The sequence below is a fragment of the Canis aureus genome, chromosome 8, assembly GCF_053574225.1.
Source record: "Canis aureus isolate CA01 chromosome 8, VMU_Caureus_v.1.0, whole genome shotgun sequence".
NCBI lineage: Eukaryota > Metazoa > Chordata > Mammalia > Carnivora > Canidae > Canis > Canis aureus.
In genome coordinates, this window is record NC_135618.1 from 65,353,525 (window position 1) to 65,371,216 (window position 17,692).

Genomic DNA, 17,692 nt, shown 5'->3' on the forward strand with positions numbered 1-17,692 from the left:
GAAAGGTCAGGGGGTGTCCCCAGGGGAAAGACTGCATGATCGTCTGGTTTTCTAAATCAAGTCCACTTTATTTGAAACTTTCCACATGCCACAAGTTTACATGAAAATACCCATTCAAAATGTCATTTGAACACAAAATTCAGGAGTCGGCATCGCTAGTCGGAAAAGGAGATCTGTGTGGAAAGGCAGGTGACACATATTTATTTGGTCACTTAGCACCTGGTCACCACATACCGTGAGCCCCCCCACCGACTCACGCCCCACCCCCTTTAAAAACATGCTGAGCTCAACTGCTTCCGGTCAGTCACACGGACAGGCAGTGGTGGCAGCGGGGCCGGTCCTAGGGCGGGACACCCCACCTGCAGCACGGTCACGTGGCCGCCTCTCTCACCCCCTTGCCCCCCAGCCCACTCTCCCACTCCGGTGAGCACAGCAGAGCCTCCGGCCCACACCATTAGGATGTCACGGAAAACCAGCCCCTCTCAGGTTTAGCCGAGCAGTAGCTTCGGCCACAGACTGAGCCTCCCAGGTGGTGGCCATGGCTCCCTGACCTCACACCACACCCCTCCATTCCCTGGCCGGCTGGCCCGGAGCAGAGCGCAAGGGGTGCCTGAACCCCGAGACATGAATGCAACGCCCACCCACCCCATGGTTTCTGAAAGAGCTCTAGAAAGTAATTTAGACATTCAGGCGACACCATCCAGCCTGTGTCGGCGACCTCAGAGACCCCCGTTGAGAATCTCACACCCCCACTGTGAATGAGGCCGGTGGGCACTGTGAGAGCACCAGAGCCCCTGCTGCACAATCCTGTCCCCTCCTGTCAAAGAGGCAGAGGAGGCTCAGGGTCAAGGCCACAGGCAGTGTGGGCACCCATGTCCCCTTCCACGCCTCCAGCACCTCAGGTTTTCTGGCTGAAACCACTGAAATCTGCCACCACAGGCCACACCACATTATCCTCATCCACTAATTTCTCATTTCTTATTATTTTTCCTTACAAGGCCTCAGCACTTCTCAAACCCCCGAGGAGCAGATCATAAAGGCTGGTGGGAGCAGGAGACTGCCCACTGCACCCCCAGTGTCCCTAGGAGGACGTCGTGACGGTGGATCCACGGGAGGGTTCCCTTCCTGCAAGGTAGGGGGAGGCCATGGGATCAGTGCCTTCTTGACACAGATTCAGGGAAGGCAGCTGGCACAATCAGGATGGCACTGTGTTGGTTTCAGACCCATGAGGGCCACTAGACATCTGGGTCCTGCAGCTCCTGCGGTCCTGCACCCCTGGCCCAGCCTTCCTGGCCAGACCTCCACCAAACTTCATCCTCTTGGCCAAGAGGCCTATAGCCGTGGGTCTCGGTGCAGGGGCGGTTAAGGGGGCATTGTCCTCAACACCCAGCCTCACAGAGCTGTCCGAGGTGTGTGTGGGGTGTCATCCCAGGGCCCGAGCAGCCTGGTGGATACAGGGGCCCAGATCCATGAATTCTTGGGTCCTCAAGGACAGCTGACAGGCAGGGATAAGACCCACCCCCTGGAGCATATGACAGAGTCAAGTGTCCCTAGTCCAGCCTCCTTGGGCTGGGAAGTAAAAATACTTGCACATGAGAATGAAATGCCACTGGCAGGGAAGGGAGGCTGCAGGCCTCTGCTCTCCTCAGGTTCCAGGTGCCTCCCCTCGGGAGCACCTTCAGACCCTCTGGCCAGGTTGTGGGATGGTATGGCATCCAAGTCAGAGCCCCAGGATCAGGCAGGTGAGGAGGAGGAGGAAGAGGAGGAGGGGGCAAGCAGAGAGGGAGGAGCAACCCACAGGGTGCTAGGGGTAGGTGGGCACAGGTGGGAGGAGTGGCCTTGGGAGGGCAGGGGCTTTTAACAAACGGATAAATGCCCTGATCTCTTCAACCCACCACCACCTCCCCCAGTCTTTCTTCCCTCTCTCTCTCTCTCTCTCTCACACACACACACACATGCACGCACACACACATGCGCAAGCACACACTTGATCACATGCAGAAATGCACACGCGTGCACACCATGCACATGTACCCAGCAGGCCACACTCATGTGTGTGCACGCAGATGTACATGCACGCATACACACGCACAGCCACCAGTGCTGACCAGGCCCCGCCCAGCAGGCAGCATATGGTCCACACTTAACAGCCAGTTCTGCCAATTGGGGACCATTAGGGTGGGTTCTTTTCCCAGCATAAAATGCTGCAGAATATAAATTGCAATTAACACCACTGCCAAAACAGCACTTAGCAAGAATAAGCACATTATTAACATCTGGTGAGTCCTGTCTCGGGTGTAGAAGCCGTGGAAGTTCCTGCTCTAGCAGAAGGATGTTACGGAGACACTAAAACTACAAGGTCTACTGTTTGGGGGCGGCTTTCCACAGCAACTCATGCTCCCCAGCCTCAGGTGAACAGCCCCTCCCGGCCCTATTTGTTGGCACAAGTGATGCTGCTGGTTAAAACTGCTTGCTCTTGAGAACAGACCATCCGGGAGAGTACGTGAACACACAATTGCAGCCTTCAGACAACCTCCTAGTGGAAAGCTCACTCTCCAGCTTGAGCCCCTGGAGCCGCCCTGGAGAAGAGAAGGGCACCCAGAACCACCCCAGTCCCTGGGCCACCTCCCCCTGTCCCCGGGGTGACACTGCCCTGCCAGTCAGGCTGTGACCAGCCACACCCTTATTTCGAGGATAAGGAGTGGTCAGTCCCCTACCACCCTTCCTAACCACCCTTGCCGGGAGGTCTCTGGACACCACCTGAAAGAAATACCCCAAAACTGGGGAGGGGAGGTGCACCCACCAACTCTCAGACCCTCGTCTACAGCCATGAGGCCCTCCAGGAACCTCAGCCCTATCTCCCCATGCCCCAGGGCAGCCTGTCCCTTGGCCTGTAAGGCCAGGCATGGCTCAGACCACATCGGGACATTGAAGGTGAAGGCTGGAGGAATTTGTGTGCGGGTGGCCTGCAGAGAGGCTGCAAAGAACTGCCAGCCACAGCCCGGGCAGGCGAGGAGGGAAGTGACCCCTGTGTTCTTAGACAGGGGCAGGGAGGAGAGAGCAGAGCCCACCAGACAGATGGTTCCTCCTAGGGCCTGACCCTGGGGGGACTGATGCCTGCAGTGGCTGTCTGGCCTCCTAGATCCCCTCCACCCCATGGGACTGGGGGTTACTGAATTGTGTGCCCCCCAAAAAACCCAGGGAAGGAAAGGCAAATGAAAAGCCCAGGGGCCACAACCTGGTCTTTTAGTAGGGAAGCTACAGGGCACACTACACAGAATGGAGAGGGGTGGCCACAGACACAAAGTGGGAAGATGGCCAGGCCAGGGGCCCCACAGCCGATGGTGGCCAAGATGGACAGCAGCGTGAGCAGGACCTGGTGGACTCTGCACCCCCAACCTAAAGGGGGAGGGAGGCCGGGAGTCCTGGGGAGGCAGCCTCTCCAGGACTGACGTGCCCCTGGCTGGAAGCTGCCCAACAGTGTCCAGCATCATCTACAAGTCTCCAGGAGCATCACCGAGAGGGTGAAGGCTGGACTCGCAGTGGAGGGAACCTGATCACAGCCCCTCGGAGGCCATCAGCCAAGGGGCTAATGGGCTCTGGGGAAGAGTTTTGCAGTCGAGAAGGCAGTGGGCTCAGCACAGGAAGGGAGGCCCTAGACACTGGGAGGTCACTCCCCATTTTTGGAATAGCTGCACTGAATTTTTTAAAGTGCTGAATAAAGCTATATGAAACGAGACAGTCTGATCACTACTCTGTCTTTAAATGTCCTTTCTAAGTTTTAATATTTCAAGTTTCTTGAATGAAGCCAGTTTTGTATTTCCCCAGAAACACAGATCTTCACGGAGTATAGGTTCTAAAGCTGAGTGCCATGCTGGCTGTAGGGCAGGCCCTACACCTCGGGCCTCATCTTGCAATCCAAGCTCTAGGGGGGGGTCCGGTCCCTGCCCAGCCAGGGGCCCTGAACTGGTCTGACACCATCTGGCTGGAAACATACTGGAGACATAATTGGGTTAAAACATGTCTTGCTGGGAAGGACAACCCTAAATCTGGAGCTCCTCACTGCATCGTGCTCCCAGCTGGCCTGGGAGGGGGGCACTGGGCACACAGTCACCAGCCGTGCCATCATGTCCCAGTGTGAGTGCGTCCATCCATACACACACCATCACCCCCAGCCCTGGGTCCGAGACCACTCCTCCACAGAGCCTGAAAGCAGGAGGGCACGGACACATGAGCAGAGATACCCTGGAGAGTTGATGAGTGGCAGCACCAGGGCCCTGTGGTGCCTTGAGTACCTGGTCAGGGCCCCTTGGGAGTCAGTGCTCCATGACGGATGTGAGTCTCAGTTCGGGAACACCCACAGCAGGCCCCACAGGTCACCCAGACAACCAGCTCTTCCTTCTCATCTTCCTCATAGATGAGCTCCACATTTCACTGAGTGCCAAGAGACTGAGAGGACACATCAGGAGGCTCTGAGGGACAATGAGGACACAGAATGTCCGGGCAGAGGGGAAGTCCTTCCTCTTGTGACCTGACGGGCCCTGGTGTCCGGCAGGGGCAGGCGGTGAGTGGCAGTAGTGAGGCCGCCCACCAGTCAGGGCAGTCCCGCTTCCAAGCCCAGGAGACGAACAGAGGTGAAAGTGGCAGGCGGGAGGCTTGGCTGCTGGAAACAGCTTCGCCCAGTGCTAGCTGTCCCCGTCACCACCACAGGTTCGGTGGCTCCTCAGCCACTCTGCTTTTAAATAAGGTGATCTCATCCAGGTGCACCATGGGGACGTCCCGGATGACATTGGTCAGGCCCTCGTGGAGCAGAGGGAAGATGACAACGTTCAGCGCGGGCCGCTCGGCCTGGAAACTGAACCAAAGGCAAGCGGTTAGCGGGACCTGGAGGTGTGGAGGGCGGGGCCACCTGTAGCCGGGCAAGGCCACACCAGCCCTCCCACCAGCAGAACTCCAGCAGAACTCCAGCAGAGCAGCAGAGGCCCCGGGAGAGGCGGGAGGGGGTGGTGCAGAGGGAGCCGCACCTGCTGGGGGTGGTGCCGCTTCTTGAGGACCCAAGGAGAGAGGAGGAGAGCAGCCTGTCAGAACAGGCCACCGCATTCCTGCACAGCCACTGCAGGCCCCACAGCCAGAACAACACCCATAAGGGGTGGAAGGAAGGGACAGGCAGCCAAACCTGCATGGCCACAGGCCACCCTCAAGGGGCACCAACTCCCAAGTCAGGTGAGGCAGTAGCTCTCCCAGAGCCTGCTGCTGGGGGGCACACACCTTCCTCTAAACTCGTGACAAATGGCTGCCAGCTTACCTCCCCACCTTGTCTTCCCCCGGCACAGCACAGAAGTGAACAACTGCCACAGAGATCTTGTCTCGGGTCACCCTCCCCACGACCCAAGGTAGTCAGTGGCAGAGTGGGGCCCCCTCCCTCCCTGGTCAGAGCAAGGTCCCCATTTGTGGCAGCCCACCCCATGCAGTGGCCAAGATACATAACAGAAGTGGCGGCTGCAGGTCCAGGACAAGGGAGATATGCTGGTGAGACAGAAGACCCCAGGGTAAGTCTGGTCATGGGAGAAACTTCTGTCCCACAGTCTCAAAGCGCAAGAGCTGGGAAGGTGCCCACAGGATAGGGAACCTGGGCATTTGCCAAAACTAATCAAGTCCTCTCCAGCCCCGTGCCCACTGGAAGGGACAAGGAAGCCACAGCCACAGCCCATCCCGTGACCCCCAGCAGATGCAGTGATGGATTTAGGACACACGTAAAGTAAATGCCAGAAAGGTACTCACAAAGCTAGATGTTTTGGCAATAGAGACGCCCAGGAAATACCTCCCAGTTCTGAGCTCAGTGTTCTGTTCACGGGCAGCAGCAACGTCTGTGACCATGAACCTCACAGGCAAGTCCTTGCCTGCAAACCTGCTGTGTGATTTACTTGAAACAAAATATCCTCGGATGTGGGATGTGCATGCAAAGACTCCTCTGCCTGCCTGCCTTCCCTTCCCAAGGCCAGCACCACCCCAGGCTCTTTACAAGCTGCTGTCAGGATGCTAAAGGGGGGATTAATTTCTCACCCAAAGCCAGGAAAGCTGTGCTGCCCAGCTTGCACAGGCCCGGGCAATTCCAGCTGTCCAGGTGGCCAGGCCCAACAGCACTTAGAAGCCGCGTATAGAAGGTCCCCAGGGCAACGAGTGGAGGTGTTACCACCACAATTCAACACCATTTCCTGCTTTCTCTCAGTTCACACCAGGATTCACTTGGACTTGGACAGAGCTCCAGAGAGCACATCCACAGTCACTTTCTTTGCAAAGCTCCTCCCTGGGCCTCAAGGAGCCCGTGTGCACTCTCAGCTCCAGCCTCCTGGCCCCCACTGACCCAGATGGCCAGCAACATCTCCAGAGACATCACACAGCTAGTGGGCCTTGCCCAGAGTGGAAATGAGAAGTGGTAAAAATGGAAGATGGCAATCATTCCTGTCCAAGTACAGGGCAGGGGCTCCCTTTGGGAGGGAAGGGGCCCCAAGGGTGGAGGTGAGTTCTTAATGATGGTGATAGTGGTGGGGTGTCCTGCAATCCACTCCCTGCATCCTGCCTCCTAACTTATGTATACGTTACAATGTTCTTTTGCATGATTCAAATATAGTTTGAATTTTTTAAGATTTTATTTATTTATTCATGAGAGACACACACAGAGAGAGGCAGAGACACAGGCAGAGGGAGAAGCAGGCTCCATGCAGGGAGCCCGATGCAGGACTCAATCCCAGGACCCCAGGATCATGCCTTGGGCCAAAGGCAGGCGCTACACCGCTGAGCAACCCAGGGATCTCCTAGTTTGAGATTTAAGTAAACAGCCCCAATGAGGGATGCCTGGATGGCTCAGCAGTTAAGCGTCTGCCTTTGGCTCAGGGAGTGATCCTGGAGTCCTAGGATCGAGTCCTGCATCGGGCTCCCTGAATAGAGCCTGCTTCTCTCTCTGCCTATGTCTTTGTCTCTCTTTGTCTCTGTGTTTCTCATGAATATTTAAATAAAATAAAGAGGGATCCCTGGGTGGCGCAGCGGTTTAGCGCCTGCCTTTGGCCCAGGGCGCGATCCTGGAGACCCGGGATCGAGTCCCACGTCGGGCTCCCGGTGCATGGAGCCTGCTTCTCCCTCTGCCTATGTCTCTGCCTCTCTCTCTCTGTGACTATCATAAATAAACAAATAAATAAATAAATAAATAAATAAATAAATAAATAAATAAAATAAAGGGATCCCTGGGTGGCGCAGCGGTTTGGCGCCTGCCTTTGGCCCGGGGCGCGATCCTGGAGACCCGGGATCGAATCCCACGTCGGGCTCCTGGTGCATGGAGCCTGCTTCTCCCTCTGCCTATGTCTCTGCCTCTCTCTCTCTCTCTCTCTGTGACTATCATAAATAAATTTTTTTAAAAATTTAAAAAAATATATTAAAAAAAAAAAAAAAAAAACAAGGGCAGCCCCAGTGGCTCAGCAGTTTAGCGCTGCCTTCAGCCTAGGGTGTGGTCCTGGAGACCCAGGATCGAGTCCTACATCGGACTCCTGGCATGGAGCCTGCTTCTCCCTCTGCCTCTGCCTCTCTGTGTGTGTGTGTGTGTCTTTCATGATTAAATAAATAAAATCTTTAAAAAAAAAAAAAAAAAACAGCACCAATGAAATAAAACTTACAGCTACCCATATTTACAAGCTATTGTAGGCTAGTGACTGATGGCAAGATAAGTCTCCCCTCAGGACTTCTCCCCCGATCAGGGGCAATGGCATTCCTTTTTTTTTTTTTTTTTTTTAAAGATTTTTTATTTATTTATTCATGATAGTCACAGAGAGAGAGAGGCAGAGACACAGGCAGAGGGAGAAGCAGGCTCCATGCACCGGGAGCCCGATGTGGGATTCGATCCCGGGTCTCCAGGATCGCGCCCTGGGCCAAAGGCAGGCGCCAAACCGCTGCGCCACCCAGGGATCCCGGCAATGGCATTCCTAACGTCAAGACTCAAGGCTGTGGCTTCTGGCCATAAGTTGAGAGGACAAGAGTCTGGCATAGGAGGTCAATGGGGTCACCCCCCGGCACCAGCTTGAGGCATCCTGAGGAGGTCTCCTGTGCTCCTTAGGCCCACCTGGGCAGCAGGTTGGCATGGGACCTGCCTTGTGCAGCTGTCCTGGAACCGCCAGCCAGGATCCTCAACAAGGAGCAGAGGAGACCCACGCACAAGGGCCTGCTCACTTGGTCTAAAACCTGGCACCTGTGAGCTCAGCTGCCTAGCTCCCACAGGTGACGGGAGAGGCAGGGAGGAGACATCATGAGAAGGGGGTCAACAGAGGTTCCCCTATATGGGGCAGAAGGCTTGTCCTTCCTGGAGGGCCTGAGGATAGCACTGAAGAAAAGTTAAACTATACTTACACTCTGCCGTTGGTAATGGTGGGAAAGGAAGTACGGCAGAGAAAAATCTCTACCTGAGCTGCTGTGAACACACCACGGGCATTGGAAAGGGTGCCTTCAGCTATCCAAAAATCTCAGGATACAAAAGACCTTCTCTGAACACTCCGGGAAGCAGAAAAGAGGTTTTGTTTGTTTCTAAACCATTGTTTTGTTTAAAGAGGAAAAAGGACAGAGAATACGTGCAGGAGGGCAGAGACAGGCCCCTCTCCCGGGGACAGAGAGCCAACCCCGCCTTAGCTGGGCCAGCCACCTGCCCTGTCCACCTCCTCATCCATGTCCTGCTGTCACACGTTATCCTGTTGTACTGTACACATTTGTTCCAGATGTGACTTAGGTGCACACAACTTGCATCAGGTTTGTTGTACTTCCTTCTGGTCCTTGCCATCTTAATGTTAAACAAAGACACAGCGTGGCCACAGTGCAGTCAGGACATGTCCACTCTGGCCTGACAGACAGGATACCCAGCACTCCCGAGCCTCGGGCTGGCTTCCCTGGACCTCCTGCTTCACCTGCAATGGCAGCACACCCACCCAGGCATCATCCCAGGCGGGCACATATGGAAGCTTCCCCCATACTATTATATTGATAAGCATCGTTTAATACAGCATAATTATTTCTGCATTTTGAACTGTATCCTCAAAATAAATCCTAGAAATAGGGTTACTGGGTCAAAACATTTTTATACCTCAAAAGACAAGCCTTCAACAAACTCAGACACCACTTAAGGGCTACAGTGAGAAGCCAATTGACCCATCCTAACTGGGTCAAGAGAATGGGGTCCCAGAGTGATCGAAATGGAGAATGGCTGGGGAAAGACTCCCCAATCTCCTAGGGCAACTTAATCTTGTAAATCCACTCTGCGCCTGCCTGTGCCCCTTTCAAAGAAGCAGAGAGAACTGGCCTGGGCTCCATGCTCATCTCTGACATAGGCAGATGACAGTGGGGGCTCAGGAAAATTACGTCCTGCACAGTCACTGTGCTGGAACCAGTCTGGGCCTGACTCCTGAGTGAGGGTGGGGACCCTGGGACCTCAAGGTGTCAAGGAACTGGAAAGCCTCTTGGAGGGGCAGACTGGGAAACAGCCTGGAGGCGGAACTGGTTCAATCAGCCACCAAACACCTGCCGGGTGTGCTTCTCTGCCAGAGAAACTAGAAACAATACTGAAGCTGATGGCCTCTTCGCCCCAAGATAAAGGTTTTACAGAAAAGCCAAAGCAGTAAGATAAGTTAGAAAAGCCACCCACACATGCCTTAACGGTCTTCAAGAAGCACAAAGGCAGACAGTTGGCCAAGAATCAGCCCAGACCCCGCTTCTACCCGCCGAGCCTCCCCTCACAGCCGTGGAGGGCCCTAGGAAAGACTACTTAGTGGGAAAGGGCTCCCTCCTGCTCAACAGCAGATGCATCCACACCATGGGGTTCTAGCCACTCGGGTGGCCTGGACAATCTGGACCACAAGAGATTTCATCACTGATCATCTTCCACACTGATCCGTAGCCGTGGGCGACAGTCAGGCTCCTGACGTTTTCCCCCCACCCACTGGCTAGGGACTGCAGTGGGTCCCACGGCACCTGGCCTAAGGCCTGTTCACTCCCAATTCAGCCTGGGGGCTTCCCTCACAAATAGAGCCAGAACCCGCCAGCCTCCAAGCTCTGAGGCCAGGCTGAGGGTCATCAGTCCCCCTCCACTGCCCCGCCACCCCAAACCTGCAGAAGCCAAGCCCAGTCAGCCTGGTCCTTTCCCGGATCACGTGCATCTCAGCATTCCAGGTAGGAATGACAAAATGCTCCCAGAAACCCACCGCGAAAACAGGGCAAGCCGATGCAATTCACGATGGAGCTCAACTGCCCCTTTACCAGCAATTAAGGCCATAAAGCAGTGCTAATTCTGTATTTTAAAATCCACTTTCTGTTCTAAAGCTCCCAGGGTTCCCCAGACTTCAACAATTAATTGCTCCATCTGTAAACTTTACTCGTTTCTAAACGCGTTTACAGAACACAAACACAGACAGAGTTGGATGCATTTTCGGGGCACAAAGCGGCTCATCGGAGCAGGAGGCCCGGGGGCCGAGCCCAGGCGCTGGCCAGGAAGGAGTAGGGCGGCGGGGGCAGGCGCAGGGAGCCCTGCACTGCGGCTCGGGCAGCTCGGGCGGCTCACGACTTGCAGCAAACTGCCTGCCGACCTCACGGGCCCACATTCCTCACCAGCACGAGACTCTGCTGAGAAATGCACTCCGGCACGCCTGGGGGAAGGAATTTCCACAGGGCCTCAGAGGCAGAGACCTGACCCCAACTAGTGGAATGTCCGACCCCGTCGGACCCGGGTCGCGCCTGCTCCTGCCCATGGACAGGACAGGTTCCCGACATTCCTGGAAAAGGAGGCTACGCTGCTCTGACCCGACACTCCCTCAGGGTGACAAACGACGGAGGTCAGGGACAAGTAAACACACGTGGCCTGGAAAGACCAGGAATGACGTGGCCCCCGAGGGCGCTGGCACTGGGAATGCCCCTGCCTTCTGGGGAGCACACAACCAAGCTTCAGAACCGGCATGTCCTCACTTCAGACAACTTTAGCAGCAAACAGGGGACTTGGCAGGGCACAAGCATCTTCTGCCCACCACCTTGCCTCCCTGAGTGTCCCTGCCTTTCAGACAGGGCCCTGCGGGTTAGCCTGGGAGCAGCAGAGAGCCATTCCCTCGCAGGGTGACCACAGCAATGCCAAACCTACAGAGCAGTAGTAGGCCCTGCCACCACCTGAGTCACATGCATCAGGGCGGGCACAGAGTTGCTGGGGATGCTGTCCCCAGAAGGTGACTGAGGCACAGGAGGCAGGTGCCATGGCTGCTACTTTAGACAGCACAGTCCACTCAGATAGGAAAGTGACAGACTTAAAGGTCACAAAGCCAGTGAGTCAAAAGGCCACAGTGTGAGCCCAGCTCATGGGATCCGAGGCAGTAAGGTAAGGCGGACCTCAGCAGGATGCCACAAGGACCAAAGCAAGCTGTTGCCACTCTGTGTAGGACACCACGAAAAGTGGAGTGTGGGTACTGCCCTAGCCCAACCCCCAGGGGCCACGAGACCTTGCAGGCGGCTTCCAGACAGAACAGAAAATCAGAAGAGCTGACAGCTCCTGGGAAGGGCCCGCCCCGCCTGATGCCAGGCCAGGGAAAGTAGGCAGCAGAGGTGTGGCTTGGTGCACAGCACAGACAGGAAGAATCAAAGGGCAGTCCCACCACAGAGGCCAAGCGGCCTAGCTCCTGCCCTAATGCTGTCCATCCTGCAGTCTGACCGAGGCCTAGATGAGGGCAGCCCTGGCTCACTCAGTCAGGACAGGATGACTCCACATTTCTAGAGAGAAAGCAAATGGGTCAGACAGAGGCTGGCTCTGGGTCGGGCGTCTGAGGCCAGGAGGGATGTGGGGACAAACACCTGACCCAATGAACTTAAGGTGTTTTCACAGTGGGTGTGGAGCAGGAGGGCAGCAGGAAGAAAGCTTCATTTTGCTCCCCAGAGGGGCCCCAAGAGCTTTCAAACCCACAGGTGTCACTGCCCCATGGCACCGTCCCAGCTCTAGACAACAGGAACACCAGAGGGACCCAAAGTGGGGGCACATGCAGGAGAAGCAACCCCCCCCCCCCAAAATCTAGCAAAGGTGATGCCAGGGGTCAGAGAAGGGCCCAAATGTTTAACCTCTCAAACTTGAAAGAGCAAAGAACAGAAAACAAGAGAGCACGAGCACCTTTCAGGATACCGTGCCTGGTAGACACACGTTGCCACCACCATTAGGACCTTCTCCAGAGCCATCACCAACTCCCTTCCCCACTGAGGAAACCTACCTAAGACCAGCCACTTCCTGAGAGGCAGGGCTGGGCTGTAAATCCCACAAGGGGCACCAAAACACCTTGGGAACACAGCCACTTGTAGGTCAGACACATGAACCAGGAGGAAGGTGCTGGGCCTGAAGAAAGACACCACTCCCCTGGGGACAGGACTGCAGATGTCATAGTGGCCCTGTGGCTGAGTCACCGCTGAGTCATGGAGCAACCAGACTTCAACACTCACACTCACACACTCCGGGCAGAGGAGTGGCACAAAAGCCTAGGGCCGGGGACTCCTCTTGCTCCATAATTTCTAAGCCAGAGGCAGGAAAGGAGATAAGAAAAAAGAAAGGCCTCCGAAAAGTAAGGACAGATTCCAGCCTTTCCCTTTTCCCTCTCCGAGGTGGGAGACAGGCCCTCGGGAGAGAAACCAGGGCACTACACTGGACACGCAGGCTGCTTTGAGCCACGGCGCCATCTGCTGGACCCTTGCAGAAAAGCAACCGGGGCCCTGCTCAGGCAGCAAGGCCGGGCTGGAAGGCCAGCAGAGCCACCCTGCGCCGCTCCCCAGCCAAGAGAGACCTCTACAGGCCGTGCTGGATGGCCCAGACTCCCAGCCGGGGCCATGCTCCAGACAACCGCAGGCAGCAGAGGCCACTAGGGGGGTATCCACAGATGGGGCGCCAGTGCCTCTCCCATCACTAGGCTGCATCTCAGCCCTGCCCCCAGCAGCATGGCTGGAGAAGGGCTTCCAGTAGACCTGGATCAGAATGCAGCCTGGACAAGCACAGAAGATTCTTCAGCCCTATGAGCCTACCTCAGGACTTGGGGGCTCAGGGTGAGATGGCCACAGGGTTCTGGAGAGTCCCACGCAGCACCTAGCACAGCCCTCTAGAGGGGGGGTGCTCTTCTTCCTTCTGGACACAAACTCCAATTCTGCCCCTGCTGGGGTCCAGCCTGCACTACTCAGCTGCAGCACCTCCCAGAGCCTCCGTTTCCCCATCTATATATTAGGTCTGACGGCATGTATCTCCCAAGAGTTCTGGGAGGCTTGAACAACAGAGGAATAACTCAGAGTGCTGGCACAAAAGGAGTACTTGCGAACAGGGTGACAGCACAGCCTCCAGCATCTAAGATGGGGACCCAGAACAGAGGCTCAAAGGAGGTTTGCTGGAGGAGCATACAAGGGCAGCCACACGCACAGGATTCTCAGCACTGTGGGCTGGAGGATGCCCTTAATGCCCCTGAGCCAGCACCAGGCACCCAATGGGCCACACCATGGCCAGAGCCTGTGCCAGATGCCAGGACACAGGGACACAGGGACTGGTGCAGCTTCTGCCCAAGAAATCCACTGAACCAAGGCCAGCTCCAGGTCTGGTCTCAGGTGCCACACTCCAGGCGGCAGCCATGACCACTGCCCATGGGGGCTGCCAGTGACCCCAACCCTGCACCAGTTTTGTGCTCATAGTGCAAAGATGCACCAGGAAAGAAGAGCTATCACATGCCAGTCCTCAAGCCTCATTACCTGACAGGGCTGCAAAGAACATGATCGTGTGTGCTACGCTCACTAAGAAAGAGGCAGATAGGTATAGTCCGAGAGGTCAGGGGAGGGAGCTCACAGCCTAGTAGGGGCTGCACCTGAGCAGGCCACTAAGATGAGCTGTGAGGATGCAAACAGGCTACTGGCATAAAAGGTATACAGACAGGGACATTGTAAACAGAACCAAAAGTGAAAAAGAGAAGCTTAGAGCAGGGACTGGCATCTCAGTGCCAAGTCTGATCAGCTGGCCTGGAGCACTGTGTTGAGAAGGATTTTGAGGATCAGAATTAGCTTCATCAGCTAGTGATGCCTACATGGGGAAGGAAACGTCCAGACCCTCTCTTGTCAAAAGCACAATCTCTGAACTGTGTGGTCACTTCAGACATTCTCCGTTGCTGAGAAGGTTCTTATGTACACGGTGGGAAAACCCGCGACACCCAAAGCTGGTTGCTGTCTCTGCAGGCCTAGGAAGTGAGGAACCACTGGCTCTCAGCACCAGGAGGCAGCCAATAGGCCAGTCCAAGCCCCTCTGGGCAGAACACGTCCAGCAGGGAAGGTGTCAGCTTCTCAAAGCTGGAGCCCCCGGGAACGTGGTGACCTACTTCAAAGTCAGTGAGGGTGATAAGGGTACCGACAACTCTTCCCAGTGGCTCATAGGTCCTTAAAAAGGGGGCGGGGGGGAGAATCTTAGCATCAATCCACAGAAACAGAAAATGGGCGGGGGGGAGAATCTTAGCATCAATCCACAGAAACAGAAAATGGAATAGAGGCCCCCAGGGGCTGGGGGACGGGGGAAGGGGGAGTCAATGTTTCACGGGGACAGTTTCAGTCTGGGAAGATGCAAGAATCTGGAGCTCAACAGTGCTGATGGCCACACAATAACATGAATGTGCTCAAAGCCACTAACACTGCACTGACCTCGGAAATACTGTGCACCCCTTTCCAGACGACTGTACTACCAAGTACCTCAGTGCAGCAAGTGTCACAATATTGCAAGCCACATGATCACAATACATGCTTGGCTTCCCAGCATGTAAAAGTTATCTTTATACCGTAGCCTGGTGAGTGTGCAATGGCATTATGTCTAAAAAACGATGTACATGCCTTAATTTTTTTTTTATTTTATTTATGATAGTCATACAGAGAGAGAGAGAGAGAGAGAGAGGCAGAGACAGAGGCAGAGGGAGAAGCAGGCTCCATGCACAGGGAGCCCGACGTGGGATTCGATCCCAGGTCTCCAGGATCGCGCCCTGGGCCAAAGGCAGGCACCAAACCGCTGCGCCACCCAGGGATCCCTGTACATGCCTTAATTAAAAAATACTTTATTGCAAGGCACCTGGTGGATCAGTTGTTTAAGTGTCTGCCTTTAGCTCAGGTCATGATCCCGGAATCCCTGGATCAAGCTCCAGGTCAGGCTCCCAGGGAGCCTGTTTCTCCCTCTGCCCATCCTCCTGCTCATGCTCTCTCTTGCAAATAAATAAAATCTTTAAAAAAAAATACTTTATTGCTAAAAAATGCTAACCACTAAGTGAGTTTCCACAGAGTCCTAACTACTGATCATGGGTCACCAGAAGAAACATAACAATGAAAAAGTTTGAAATGTTGCAAGAACTGCCAAAATGTGACACAGAGACACATAGCAAAGCCATTGGAAAAAGGACACTAAACTTGATGCAAGGTTGTCACAAACCTTCAATTTGTAAAAAAAACAAAACACAGCATCTAAGAATAAAGTACAACAGAGTCAGGTATGCCTCTATACTTTAAAATGGTCAAAACTGGGCAGCCCGGATGGCTCAGCAGTTTAGTGCCACCTTCGGCCCAGAGCATGATCCTGGAGACCCAGGATCGAGTCCCGCATCGGGCTCCCTGCATGGAGCCTGCTTCTCCCTTTCCCTCTGCCCCTCCCCCTTCTTGTGTTCAAGTGCTCTGTCAGATAAATAGTTTAAAAAAAAAAATTCCTCTCTTATTAAAAAAAAAAAAAAAAAGGAAAAGGAAAAGGAAAAGGAAAAGGAAAAGGAAAAGAAAAAGAAAAAGAAAAAGAAAAAGAAAAAGAAAAAGAAAAAGAAAAAGAAAAAGAAAAAGAAAAAGAAAAAGAAAGAAACATCTTTGCATCTCAAAGAGCTTCAGCCCAGGGGAGGAAGGTAGAGAACGCCAATCTAGAAGATCTCTTCTCACGCAGGCTGCAGAGAAGGCCCACTGCCCATCAACCTGCATGATGGTTCCCGCCTGATAAGCTGCCTTAGGTCAAGCTAAGACAGGTGAGTAATCTGATATTGATCATTTAAGCCTTCAAAACCACCCCTTGCCTGGCTTCCCCAGTGTGAGCTGGAAGCTCAGGAATCCCAAGAGTCTGCATTTGATACTCACCACTGTCACACAGTCTCGAGGAGTAGGAGGATCCGTGGGGTGCTGCAGAGGTGCACACAGGCCACACAGTCCACACAAGCCGTGGCATCTGGAGTGTTTCACCAATGGGGAGCCTATGAACACCACCTCCCACAAACCTCAGGCTGACCCAAGCTCACCATTTCCTGTTGGAGGGGACAATAAGTGCTTACCTGGCCAAAGGTATATTTGGCCACTTGTTTAGTTAACACAACCCCCCAAGTGCGATCTGGGTTTGCAGAAGTCTATGAGCCTTTAGCAGATAAGTGAAGCACTCAGGTTGACACGTGGCAGTCCCTGAGGCAGTTCCTCAGAGCCATCACTCAAAGCCCATTTGGCTGTATTTTGCACACAAACCAACCAGCTTTGATATCTGAGTTCTTAAAACAGGGTAAAGGACACGTGGCAGGTTTAAAGGAAGTTTTGGGTTTACAGGGGCAGTGGAGGAGGTATTAAACTCATGATAGCAATCTGAAGCAATGGTGAACACAACAGGCAGGAAAAACCAGGAGGAAAAGAAATAGCTCCAGGATAGCTGATATGGTGTGCCCACTGACTAGGAGCATCAGCCCAGGCTCTCACCACTGAGCACACCAATGAGCATACAGCGAAGGCACACTGGTCCCGAGCTTTCCTCTTCCCCTCCCCAAAGAAAACCAACAGAAAAGTAAGGGATCTGCAGAGCCAATCACAGACAAGGATATGGCCTGGTGATAAACTCACCAGACAATGCTCGGTGGGAACAAACAAGACCCAAGTGTGGGCCACAGGAGGGCCATCCTCACCCAGGAGACCAGGAAAATGTGAAAGTCCAACAATATCAAGGATTGGGACAAGGACGTGGGGCAGGAACTCTCACACCCTACTAGGGGAAGCGGGTCTTGGGAGAATTGCTTTGGAGAGCATTTTGGCATCTTCTTGAATACACACTGAATGAATGCGTTCACTTCTAGGAATCTGTGTATCTGCACATGGGGAAACCTATATGAGGATGTTCATGAGGATAGAGGAAACATGGGAAACAACCCGAATGCCCATCAGCACAACAGAAATACAAAATGTAACAAACCCATCTGAAGGACTGGCACACACAGCCCTCAGCAGGAATGAAGTGGCCCCAGTGAATAGCAACAACAAATCTCAAACCAACGTCAGATGAAAAGCACAGTTCGAAGAGAAAAAAAAAAAAAAAAGCACAGGCCACAGAGCCATGCACAGTATTAGACATCTGTGGACATGACAAATGCCCAGAAACAAAGCCCCCTGGGGATGTACTTCGGGGGATGCCTGGGGATGTATTTCGGGGATTTGAAAAGCAAACTCATACTAGAGGATTCAGCAAGTCAGAGCAGCTTCCCTTTAATCAATACATCATAATCTTTAATTTCTTCTTTTTATTTTTAGGCTTCTTAAAATAAACTTCTAAGGGAATGCAGAAAAAGCCAGACCTGAGGTTGCATGTTGATGGTGGGCGCCAGGGGTTGGGCAGGGGCTGGGCAGGGGCTGGGTGGTCAGT

At 54.1% G+C, this 17,692-nt stretch overlaps 1 protein-coding gene and 1 long non-coding RNA gene across 8 annotated transcripts in view; one reads left to right on the plus strand and one right to left on the minus strand.

Moving 5' to 3' along the window:
• The window catches only part of FBXL18 (F-box and leucine rich repeat protein 18), a 65,758-nt gene that overhangs the window by 20,786 nt on the left and 27,280 nt on the right, over positions 1 to 17,692 (minus strand). For 3 of the 7 annotated variants that reach the window (XM_077907689.1, XM_077907684.1, XM_077907686.1), the window contains 2 exons: positions 16,159 to 16,246; positions 48 to 4,855 (listed from right to left, as the gene is read on the minus strand). The exons of 1 other annotated variant lie outside the window; for it this stretch is intronic. In XM_077907689.1, coding sequence (XP_077763815.1) covers positions 4,754 to 4,855; positions 16,159 to 16,246 — 190 coding nt within the window. In that variant the 3' untranslated portion in view covers positions 48 to 4,753. Of the gene's footprint in view, positions 1 to 47; positions 4,856 to 16,158; positions 16,323 to 17,692 lie in introns of those variants that run through there. 3 more of the 7 variants (XM_077907690.1, XM_077907685.1, XM_077907687.1) reach the window with 2 other exon arrangements.
• LOC144319493 (uncharacterized) lies at positions 14,556 to 17,420 on the plus strand. Its single transcript, XR_013385308.1, has 2 exons — positions 14,556 to 16,049; positions 17,130 to 17,420. It is a non-coding gene; the product is annotated as an uncharacterized LOC144319493 (long non-coding RNA).